The 13,413-nt window shown below is 25.7% G+C and overlaps 1 protein-coding gene across 1 annotated transcript; it reads left to right on the forward strand.

The window, feature by feature from the left end:
* Nucleotides 1-9,563: 9,563 nt before the first annotated feature.
* LOC112688557 (prefoldin subunit 1-like) lies at nucleotides 9,564-11,527 on the forward strand. The gene is made up of 4 exons (XM_025561812.1): nucleotides 9,564-9,597; nucleotides 10,226-10,348; nucleotides 11,149-11,277; nucleotides 11,334-11,527. Exons 1-4 carry the CDS (start codon nucleotides 9,571-9,573, stop codon nucleotides 11,457-11,459), a joined length of 405 nt encoding a protein of 134 aa, XP_025417597.1. The 5' UTR covers nucleotides 9,564-9,570; the 3' UTR covers nucleotides 11,460-11,527.
* Nucleotides 11,528-13,413: the final 1,886 nt, after the last annotated feature.

The following is a 13,413-nucleotide window of genomic DNA, read 5'->3' on the forward strand; positions in this document are numbered from 1 at the left end:
ATATATATATATATATATATATATATATATATATATATATATATATAGTATATTATAATTTGTACTGCATAATAAAATAAAATTTTATAAAATAATTTCCAATTACAATAGTAATACTTACAATTTTAAATATAATATAATAATACAATATTAGCAATAAATGGATAGTAAAAATAAAAATGGTGATAACAATAATAATAATAATAAATAATGGTCTAATAGTAATAGGTAAGAACAATTTCATAAAAAATCGAAGTACTAAAACGTGTTTGCATGATATTGCAGTATATCTTATAATTTTATCTTATTTTATCAGTTAGTTAGCACTAAAAAAGTATGCGGTTTTAACCACTATAAGTTTGGGGTATTTTATTATACAATGACCGATAAAGTGTGCGGTTTTTGTCAATCGACCTTTTTCTGGTCAAAATCAAAAGTGTGAGGTATTCGGATGCAATCAAATTTATCAATAATCAGTTTTCCTGTGAGATAAAGTTTATATTTCACAGATCGGGTACCGAACATCTATTGCCTTTATCGCTCTTGATATTTAGCCGTAACTTGGAAACTGTCGTCAATATAACATTACTATAAATGTATAATTTCTATAGTTATTACTATGCTGCAAGAACATGTGTACCTATGTTTGTTTTTTTCTTTAGGGAGTTTAGTAACTCTGGACTCCACCACCGTAAATACGCCACTGAAATAATTAATTTAATGTAAAAAGCTTGTCTAAATAAATAATGAATAATAAATAATAAACTATTAATATACATATAGAATATGAGATCATACAACTTTCTTTCAATGAATTACTCCATAGGTGTTATAACAAGTTTTGTTATAATATGAATCAAGCAACTTTTGTTGTTTGCGATAAGAAAACTGAATATATTATACATAAAACATTAAAAAAAATTTGAACGTAAATAATTTGAATACTTTGAAAACTACCAATAACATTGAAACTCATGATTTTAAAATTACGATTTCGAAACCAACTACGTAGACAAATTATCGATATGTTATATCTATTTATTTATGTGTACTCAGATACTAAATTATAATAAATGAAATTCAAGTAAATTAAATAATAGTAATACTTCAGAATTGTTTGTAACAGGAACATTTTACACAAATTCATGCCCGTAGCTAGACAAAGTAATCGGTAAGGCAAACCAAATTTTAGGAGGTAATTAGAAAAAATAATATAAACACTATTTTTAATTTATTTATTCTGTTGTAGATTTTTATCTGAAATCCATAAATAATAATCTCATCATAACTCAATATAACTAAATTTTGAATAGTTTTTAGGGCTTGCAATTAGAATTTTGTTTTAAAAATACAAACTAAAAAATATTTTAAATTAAAATATTAAATAATAAAAATGAAATTTTATTTTTTTTTAAATAAAACAGCTGCAATTTTCTATCTTTTTACATTTATTGAATTCCATTAATAATACGTTCAAATTTAAGTTTTCAGTCTATTTATACTCAAATGTCAATAAAGCCAACTTGGGAAGTCGGTTTAGTTTCATTGGTTGCCTTTGAGGATATTCAAGTCGAGTTAAACAGGAAAATAAATATAACTAATAATAAAATAACTTAAAAAAACTTCTTATACTAAATAGTTCTTTTACCACCGATAAAATTATCAAGTAATGAAATGCATACATAATGCATAACATACAACTAAGTAGTGATATGTGCACATTTAACTCTTATTGGAGCGGCATCAAAGGTCCAGGATGGACGATGACAAACATAATAATTGTAATTGCAATAAAAAAAATATTGACAACAGAGTAATTGATTATTGATGAAACAAATTTATTTAATTAATATTGAAAATAAAATTATTATGTCAATGAGGTATTTAATTTGTTTATATTATCAATATAGTTATCTAAAAAATTGTAATTATTATTTTAAAAAGTTAAAAAAATAGATTTATTTTACATTTATACATAACATTACATTTAAGTAGACCGTTTGTACGTATGAATGTAAAAAATATTTAAAGGAAACAAAAAATTGCAAATTTTCTAACTTTAATACACAAAAAATTCACGGTTAAATAATTTATAATATACAATAATAATATATAAATTTTATAATACAAATCTTCTTTCTTTTTGGTATTCATCCCTTAAGGTTGGATTTGCAATTGGATATTCACATTCCACTTTTCTTTGTTCTCAGTTAGTCTTTTCAGTTCGGTGCAACTTGTTAGTTCAGCCTCGGAGATCATTTGTTTGCCAAATGAAGTTCTCATAATACAAATATAAATATAATTAACACTACTTAAATTCTAATTATAGTGTTATACGTAGTGTTTATGGTATTGAACCCTATATTTAAGTAGGGCAGAATCCCTATCTTATAATATTTTGATGGTAAGTGGGTTGTCGTAGATCAAGTGATTGGGTCAGCGAATATTTTATAATTATAATAATACATTTTATAGTTTGTTAGTATTTGCTATCTAGTAGATTAATTTATTTTCTTAGTTGATTTTTTTTTTTTTGATGCCCACATTAATTTAGCCACTAAACAATTATTTTTTTTTTAATTAAACATAAGACATTCCTAGACTAAGGCTATCTAAATCTAGGGATATTTGTAATAATAATAATAGTTTTAACATTATAACATGGTAATTAAAATTAAAATATTTTTAAGTACTAAGGATAATATTAACAATTATAATAATAACAATAATATTCTAATTTTACATATTTACAATAGTAGCTATAGTAACTATAGTCTTAGTGATTTGGAAGAAGCGCGTGAAGATTTGAATGTTGGGAGGTGGCTTAGTGTAGGAGGTCGTGGGGACGACCACGTTTTAATCTACGATGAGTTGGGTGGGTGAGGAGGTTGTAGTGAATTGCACCTGATGAGTTTGGAAGAGAGCAGTGGAAATTCTTAGCTAATATTTTAATATGAGCTTGTATATCTTGAATTTGAAAGTCTTTGTGGAGATTTGCATTTCTGACAAACCACGGAGCATTTGAAATTATTCTTAGAACTTTGTTTTGAACAGTTTGAATTTTTTTGATGTGCGAGGATGCACAGTTACCCCATACCGGGCAAGCGTAAGTAAGAATTGGCCGTATAATTTGTTTAAAAATTAGGAGAGAGCATTTTTTTTTGAATAGTTGAATTTTTGTTCAGGATTGAATAAAGCATTGAGATGCGCTGGTATGCTTGCTGGACTTTGGATGAAATGTGGGGCCACCACGAGAGTCGTTTGTCAAGAGTTACACCGAGGTATTTAACCGTCGGTTGCCAGGGTATATTTTCGTTGTCAAATTTTAGTTGTGGGGGAGTAGTATAGCGACGTAGACTAAAAATAACACCTATGCTCTTCGAGGCGTTGATTTTGATCCTCCAGTTTTGACACCAGTGTGAGAGGGTATTTAAGTGATCTTGCAGATTTGAGAATATTGCTTCGATGTTGCGTGATTCCGTGAAGATGGTTGTATCATCAGCGAAGAGAACAATTTGTGTGCGTGGTGATTGAGGGATGTCGGAAACGTAAAGGTTGAATAAAATAGGGCCAAGTTTTGAACCTTGAGGTATACCAGCATAAATAGACTTAAGGTTAGAGGCACTGTCGTTAATTCTGACTGAGTATTGTCTATTTGAGAGGAAAGAACGAATTATATTAAAAAGATATGTTGAAGTATTAATGTTACGTAGCTCAAAAAGGAGGCCTTCATGCCACACTTTGTCAAACGCCTTTGAAATATCAATAAATATTGCGCCAGTCTTAGTTGATAATATTTGCTTAATACAAAAATATTATCAGACTCTTGATCCAGTCGTAATATGGTAATGTCTTACAATTTATAAGTATATTATATCTGATTTTTTTTTTTGTGTCAGCGTCAATGTTCAATCCATACGATTATACCGCAGAATTTACATAAAACGTGCTTTCCGTACTTTATAGCTCTAAGACACTATAAAAATCTCCGATTAAATGTATTAAAAAATCGCGTACGTTTAATTGTTACACGTACTTGAGTTTATTTTGAAACGGAAAGCTCTCAACACAACTAACCATGGAATTAAAAGTACGGATAACTATATAATTGTTTTGCCATGTACTTTGTCGGTCGAATTTCGTAACTGCTTTGACCTTATTCTCCCCACCATCAGGGCCGTGTCTAGGGGGGTGCGGGAAGTGTACACCGGGCGCCATGACCACTGGGGCGCCAAAAGCTTTTTCATAATCTAAGTCAACGATTCCCAAATTGTAAGGCACAAAGCACTTATTAGGGCAGGCGCATGGCAAATACTTATATTGTATATTGCACAACCATACATTTATTTTTTGATCGACAATAATTTACTTATATTTAATAGATAAAATATATTTTTTATTGGGAGGTGTGACTAATTTTTTTTTTCATGGATGCGTGACCCAAAAAAGTTTAGGAACCGCTGATCTAAGTAATATTGCTGAAAGTTAACCATATTATCTAATTCATGATATTTAAGACGTTCAGCGCCATGGTATTGACGTGTAGTCGACATCATTAACATTGTCCTGAATCAGGACTTTTGATCGGCAGTGTTACATTTTTAGCATTGGTATTTATTTTTTCCCCGATGTAACGACGTCATCAATAACATATTAACATTAATATACCATTTATACTCTATTATTATTATTGTTACTTGATATAATTAATTAATATTAATAAAAAAATGTCGACTTGAACGAATTGTACGATTTATTTTGAACTCATCTATGATAATGTTCATATCATGGTTCATGTTCGTAGAGGTTGCATAGGTACCTAATTATTTTTCATTGGCAATTATTTAAAGATTAGTTATTTTTTGTGCAATCTAATAAATTCCATTTTTAAACAAATTATTCCGGTTTATTATGATAGGTTATTATTAGGGCTCGAATTTATATGTAAATACTTATTTTCAAAATGACTTGATAAATTAATTTAGGTAAGTGATAAATTCGTTCCAAGAAATTTACAAAGAAATTAACTAGGTATATTTTATTTTACATATTTTTACATATTTTGTCATAAGAACAAATTTTTTTATATATTTCTCAATAATTTCATTTTTTCTTACATATTTATACCATTTGTCCATTTATAATTTATTAATAATACAATACAGGCAATTTCTCGTGTTTCCAAAAGTAAGTAAACAAAATAGTACCAATTATTGACTTTAATCTACGGTCGATACATGTTCCATATTTCGATATTTCAATATGTTCGACAAGAAAAATAACTTTAACTCAAAGTTTAGGACTCATAGAAAAAGCTGTAAAAAGCATAGAACAAGTACAAAGACCATTAGGAGTTGCAGTAAAAGAAAAAATGTACAGTGTATTAAACAAAAATCCTGGTTTAAATTGTCTAAAATTAATTAAAGATACATTGCAGAATGAATGGGGTAATATTACAGAATGACCTTTGGACACTGAAAATATGAAATTTGCACCCATTACCTCTGTTAAAGTCGAGCGCTCCTTTAGTCGATACAAATCTGTATTACAACAAACCATAGATAATTTAACTTTGAAAATTTGAACATGTATATAGTATCTCATTACTATCAAGATCAAGGTTCAATTTCATAATAATTTAAATTCAAGTGTCTTAATTTTTTTTTTTTTTTGTCATTTATAAAGGGATTTTTAATTTTTTTTTCTATTCCATATTTTCATTTTATTATCACATATAAAGCGATTTGTTATTACATTTATATTTATATATTGGTTTTTATTAATACATTTAAATCCATAAGCCCTACTTATTATCTACATGTTTCGTTCTACCTATACACTTTGAGTCATATTACTTACATATATTGTTCTTTAGTTGTTGATTATATCTTTTATTCGTTTAATAAATACAAAATAAGTACCTAGTTGTATAAAACCCTCTGTTCTTATGTAATCGTCTTATAGTCTATAGCAAGCATGTCAATTACGCGGCCCACGACTTATTATTTTGTGGCCCTCGGCTACTAATATTAATGGACAAAATAAAAAATGAATAATAAAAAAAAATTATAAAATATTAATCATGTGTTTCAACTAACTTAGATTCTTTGAGACAGGTATATATTTATATTTTGGTACACATTATTATATTTTATCTTCTGATAAACTTTAATCTAATCGAACAATTAGTGTTATTGATGGTTTTATATGTACAAATAATACCTTTGGAAACAAATCGTTCGACAACCAGCGTGTGTTCGAATTTAAATTTTCTTGCGTATATTTTACTACAAATTTAAAATTTAAAAATGTCTGTATCAAAACCAACTGGTAGTAATAAACGTAAATAACCGATGAACATAGTCAATTTCAAGAACATTGGGAATTGCAATATTTTTGTAGTGAAATCAATAATAAAATAATTTGCTAAATTTGTAAAAGTGTTATTAGTGTTCTAAAGTTGTACAATATTAAGCGACATTACGAACAACATAAGTCAAAATACGAGCACTATTAAGGGTTTTTAAGACTAACTGTAAGAACTAAAATCAGGATATAAACACCAAAAATTAATGTTCACTAAAATACCAAAAGAAAATGAAACTGCAGTAAAGGTTAGTTATGTGTTGTCAGAATTAATTGCCAAACATTCGAAACCATTCACCGAAGGTGATTTTATAAAAACGTGTTTGATTAAAACGGCTGAAATAATTTGTTCCGGAAATCTAAAAGCTTTTCAAAACATTTCATTAACAAGAAATACGGTTGCTGAAAGAATAACTGAACTTGCAATTTGAGTGATCAGATAAAAATAAAAATATCTAGTTTCGAGTATTTTTCAATCGCTTGTGATGAAACTACCGATATTGATGGCATAGCTCAGTTAGCTGTGCTTGCGATACGGAATTAAATATTTTTGAAGAGTTATTGGAAATTAAACCTATGTATGTACTACTACAAGAGAGGATGTATTCGTTTCTGTTTGTGAACTCTTAAAAAACTATGATTTACCTTTGGTAAAGTTATCGTCTGTGGCTACAGATAGAGCTCCTTCTATGACAGGAAAAAATAAAGTTTATATTGAAAGGTTACGAAAAAAAGCGAATGAAAATTTTGAACATACATTTCATAGAACATATTGTATTATACATCAAGAGGTTTTATGCACAAAAGTTATTAATATGGCACATGTAATGAGACCTGTAAGACAAATGGTCAATTTTATAAGATCTTGTGATTTAAATCAAAGACAATTTTCGATTTTTTTAAACGATTTAGAAAGCGAGTATTCAGGTTTACCAAACTTTACAGAAGTACGATGGTTATCATGCTCCACCGTATTAGAACGATTTTGGAAGTTAAAAGATGCAACACAAATATTTTTAGATTCTAAAGAACAAGATGTCAGCACTTTGTCGGATCCAATGTGTTTACAAGACCTATCCTTTATGATCGATATAATGAAGCACTTGTCAAATTTAAATTTAAAATTACAAGGAAAAGATCAAATTATAACAGCTATTAATGACCATATTACAGCTTTCAAATGTAAATTAAATTTATGGAAAACACAATTACAGAATGAAAATTGAACGAATTTCCCAACATGCATGACGTATAAAACAAATTATAATAAACCAATTTTCTACAAAAAATATTCAGAAAAAATTATACTCGTATGTTTGAAAACTGAATTCGAAAATAGATTTCAAGATTTCAAATATTTAGAAAGCGATTTTAAATTATTCACGTCTTTTTTTTAATAGACGCAGTAAAAGTTCCAGCACATTACAAATGGAACTAATCAAGATTCAAAATGATTCAAATTTAAAACCGAGATTCAATAAGGTTGGTGTACCAGATTTTTAAAATTTTTTGCCTGTAAGATATATAGAAACTCGCAAATTTGCGTGTAAAATTAAGTCTGTGTTTAATAGTACTTATCTATGTGAGCAGCTTTTCTCATTGATGAATATCAATAAATCACCCGTTAGATCCAGATTAATAACATTCATTTAAATTCAGTTTTAAAAGTGGCTTCATCTAATAATATATTTCTCCCGAAATTGAGAAGTTGGTGGAGGAAAAGAGATGCCAAATATCGTCCAAAAAAAATTATTAATATATTTTCTTTTTGTAATTAAAATAATATATATCTCATATATTATTAATATGACTTTTTTGAATATTCATTTTTTTATATGTATTTATACTTGTTGTGTCCATAAAGAATAAAATTGAAAAAATTGAAAAAATATACTTATTTTCGTAAAATATTTACGATGGCGGCCTAGGTAGTAAACTATTTAATATATTTGGCCCACTTGATACTTTAAGTTTGACATGCCTGGTCTGTAGGTATAAGAATATTTGGTAGAAGGGGATGGGAGAGCTAAAAATGATTCTTAAAATCCGGCCTTAATTATGCTAGGCACGGCACTAACTACCATTAAATGGTTAGTTTGTTCAAGAAACAAATAAAAAAAAAAAAATAATGGTTTAATTGTTCGGGAAATATTTCTATATAGCAATTATAGGAGTTTAAAATGTGTTCAGTTTCAATATTCGGCCTGTGTCATACACATATATTCTTATGTGACGATTCTATAGGATGAAATTCAGTTGAAAGATACAAACGTACAATGGATCTGACAATGTTATAGATAATTATAAAACGAAACTTTTTTATTTAATATTATAAAAATGTGTATAAATTGACATTAAACATTTTGCAAAAGAATTTTTACGTATACCCAAATCATTGCTAGCGAATTTAACGTAGTAAGTTGGACTTAACTAACTTTAATTAAAATCGAATTTTTGTACTTAACACGTAGTTCATAAATAAAATACAAGTATATTCATGCATAATCATTTTTTAATAAATTTAAGTTCAAAATTAATATAAAGTCATATATTCGTTTGGATAATTTTTAAATTATTATTTAATAGGTACTAAAATATAAAATAAAAAAATAAAATATCCATTAATAAAAAATTGACGATGTACATAATTACAAAATATTGATCTTTTATTAATTTTATTGATTTATTTAATACAGAACGTCTTCGGTAAATGCTTTCGATGATAATGATCAGTACATTTTAACATCAACTATAAAGTATAAATAAACCAATAAACCTATATTATTTGTGTATGTTTGCTTTAATTTATGTATGGTATCGAATAACATGCATAAGTGCGATAAATTATGGCCATTGACAAGACTTTACGAAACCACGTAACTTATAGATACATTCAAATTTAAAACATTTGTATTATTTTAACTAAAACAGAAGAAATACAAATTTAATTTAGCGGTTAATTTCTGTGAACCACGGTAACGTGCAAAAATATTTATATGGTAACAATAACTTGTGAAAACCATGCGCTAAGATAACTTCACTAATCAAGTTCATGATAACAATATCTATCATAAAATTAAAAATTGATTTAGAATTTTATGTCAATTTTCAAGTGAATTGTGTACTTTAAAATTCAATACTGCAATAGTTATAAATTACAATAATTTTATATAAAAAAATTAAATTCAATAATAATTCATAAATATGGCAGTGGATATGGATTTAAAAAATGTAAGTAAAACAATTAAAATAATTATTGATTAGCAATAATGTAAGTATAGTAAATAAAATATTCATAAATATATATATATACATATATATATATATATATATATATAAAATTATTTTGAAATTAAATATTAACAATTCAGGAAATTATAGGAAACAAGAACATTATAATTAATTGTTTTTTATCTTCATAAAATAAAAGGTTTTCATTAGCAGTTTTTGTCATATTTATGTACATGTCTCGTACATAATTTAGTTGTGTTTCATAAAAATATTAACTAACACATATTGTCGAACTCATCAAAATATTTCAAAAATATTTTACTGATTTATATACATTTTTGTAAAATGAATATTATTACAAACAGTTTCATCATTAAAAAAAATATATATACAGTAATTTAAAGGTAAATCACAGAAGTACATTTTTTAGTATTATTGAGCCTAAAATAAAAATATCATCTTTTAATTTTCTGACTCACAAAACTGATTGTTATCTTGTTTTATATTTTATCAATAATTTTTTTTATAAATGTCTACATATGTTTTTGGTAACCTTATACCTATATGCTTATTTTATTTTTATTTAATATATATATATATATATTTTTATATAATATGATTGTTTTAGGCTTTCAAAGAACTTCATGAAAAATTATTGTATGCATCTCAAAAAATAAAGTTGGCTGATATGCAAATTGATACTCTTCGTCGAACAAAGCAACTCAATATTCTTACTAAACAAGAACTAGAAGTATTATAAGCTATTTTTTTAATATATTTATGTATATAATTATAAAAAAAACCATTATATAATAGTTCTGTCAAATTTTGTAAAAGCAAAAATTGAATCATCAGAACCCAAAAAAGTGAAAGAAGAAGTTATTAGTTTTATTATAATATCTACAATATAAATACTGCTAATTATAAAAATAATTAATGTATGCTATAGCCTATATTATTGAATACTTCTAATAAGAGTACTTAAGGGTATCACATATTAAATTAAATAAAAGAATAATAAAAAAATTAAAAATAATATTATAACTAATACATTTTATTTAAAAATATGTATGATATTACTAAAATGAAATTCAATTTTTCACTGAAACAGTGTTAATAACATTTATTTTCCATGGTTCTTTGATTATTAGTATATGGTTATTAGTTACTTATTTTAATTTTCAATATCTAACAAGTATACATTTAACACTTAATATTTCTCTAAAGAGATACATTGAAAGCAATTGTGTTTTAAAAATATTTTCTAATATTGTGGATTTATTTATAAAAATATTTTGATTATGTTTTTGATTTGACATATTTTATTATTTTGCAATATAGATAATTAGTCATATATAACTACTTTTTACCAGTAATCTTTAAAAATAATTACACTACTAAAACTATTATTAATGATAAAAAACATTTTATATTCTATGAATCAATTATTGAAAGTTACATTTATCACTGAATAACTAATTTAAAAAAATAATCATATTTCTGAACATGTATACTTAATTATTATTGTTTTTCCTTTTTCCACATCTGTAGACAATTCCGAAAGATGTAAAGACATATGAAGCTTTAGGCCGAGCATTTGTTTTAACACCAAGAGAAGAAGTTTTTAAGAACTTGGATAAAGTCAATACAGATACAGAGCAAAAAATAAATATTTTAGAAGTAATTATACTATAAATTAATAATAACCAAGTATTGAGTTATTTTATTTATTTCAGAATAGTAAACAATATTTGGAAGCAAATTTGAAGGAAAGTGAAAATAATTTGCGTGAAATGGTGCAACGTAAAAGAGATGTTGGTGGTGATAAAGAAAATAATCAACCAAGCAGTTCTAAAGCTTGATAATATAATATACGTTTATGTTTTATAAATTTTATAATTAACAATACATTTATTTAATTCTACAATAATATGATGTTTTATATCAAAGAAAAATAATTGAATATTAAAACTAGAATCATATTACATATTTCATGTATTCATACTTTCTTTTAAATTAACAACATTTTAAATGTATTATTTATACCAAAAAAATTATTTCTATAACAAATCTGTCATAACTTATAATCCTTATAATCTCTTTATTTACGAATAAATAATAATCATATATTTGATCTTGATTATTATGAAATTTATCATGCTTTATTTTTTATTCTTATAGTTAAATTGTTTTAGTCCTTATGAAGTAAAACAAATAATTTATCAAATACCATGTATAATTGTTAGTTTAATTATAACTAACCAACCTACTATCATTTGTGAATAACCAATACATAAATTTGCTAACACAATTATATTAAATTCTATAGAACTTTTTTGAAGCATGTAATTAGATTTAAAAAAAGTTAAATTTGCTATATTTTATTTATTGATCAAAAACTTAAAAACATTCAATATTTTTAGTATTTAATAGTAATTTAAATAGTATTTTGACAATGACATTTAAAGACATTTACACAGTTGCTCACCCAATATTTGTATTTTATCAGGTGATTTATTTTTATTTTCTACATTAGACATTAGTTATTTGTCGACAAGGCTTCAGGTTTTTGATTTCAATATTTAATTTGGAATTATTGATTTATGCATAAAAAAAATAGAAATATTTAATAAAAGGTAAATTCATTATTTTTAATTTAGATTATAACTCCAAAATGTTTTATTTTCTTAATGAATAATATAAAATTTACTTATCAAACTAAATAGTAATAATTGGTTTTAATGAAATTCAAGCAACTAGAAGTTTTTATCATAATAATAATTATCTTGTTCCAATCAATATCAAAAATGTAAAGAGTATTCTGACATTTTAATAATTATTTTCTTGTTTTGACCAACTTTGTTAAAAATGTTATACGTTGAGTGTTATTATATTTTTACACGTATAATATCGCGTTGTATTAACTTAGCATAACAATATTTTTTAAATGTCTATTATATTAGTAAATAATAACTTGATTTCATTGGATTTTTTAGTCGAATCATTTTAGACTAAAAGAGATAAACATTTAAACTGTTATAGAGAAAAATAAATTTTTTTTTCCTTTTAAAGTTCGAATTAGATGATTTTAATCGATCCTTTACATACAATGAACCGATCACCATGGTCCTATTTTTTAAAAGATCGAATCGATTCATTGTTATTTGTTGTTTCGATTATGTAATACAAATTAAAAATTATTACACATTTTACATTTTCACTTGGAACACAGGCAAAACAATCTTTTCATTCCGATTTAAATCGTTTCAAAATATCGACTTATTTTCAAGAATCGCTCATCACTAATTCAAATAAGGGATTCATTATTATTCATTGTGTGTTACTAGATGTGTTTTCACTCAATTATTATTATTAGTTAGTTCACTGTTGGAATTAATTACCTGCATTTCTTTTAGTTGTTATCTTAATTGTTATTATTGTTAATATTCATATTTCATTATGTTTTGCTAATTTTCTTTACAAGTTGTTAATATTAATTGTCAACCACTGCTTATTTTTAAATTGGACATTGGTCCGTAATAATTAAATAAATGTACAGATGTAAGAAATGGGAAGCTTAATTTATTCCGAATTTGTTTTTATTGCTGTTTGAATCGAAGACAAAGACGTGTGTTGATCACGCGAGAGGGAGCGAGCGGCTGAGAGGATTTCGAATAGATTTTCAAACACCTTTTCCGATCGGTTTGTTTTCCCCGAACACAAATCGGGTTCAAAAGGTTTCGAACCGGCCCTATGCCTTTTACGTAAACACGTACAAGTCATCGATAGTCAAGTCTGTTTTATCCGTTGTGCCGT

The sequence above is a fragment of the Sipha flava genome, unplaced genomic scaffold (genome assembly GCF_003268045.1).
Source record: "Sipha flava isolate LNK unplaced genomic scaffold, YSA_version1 39_pilon_pilon, whole genome shotgun sequence".
In the NCBI taxonomy this organism is placed as follows: domain Eukaryota; kingdom Metazoa; phylum Arthropoda; class Insecta; order Hemiptera; family Aphididae; genus Sipha; species Sipha flava.

Excerpts from the sequence above, each read along its gene's own strand:
- LOC112688557 (XM_025561812.1), top strand. The coding sequence starts at position 9,571 with ATGGCAGTGGATATGGATTTAAAAAAT. Across the intron at positions 10,349-11,148 it reads TTACTAAACAAGAACTAGAA|ACAATTCCGAAAGATGTAAA; the intron begins GTATTATAAGCT and ends CCACATCTGTAG. Across the intron at positions 11,278-11,333 it reads AAAAAATAAATATTTTAGAA|AATAGTAAACAATATTTGGA; the intron begins GTAATTATACTA and ends TATTTATTTCAG.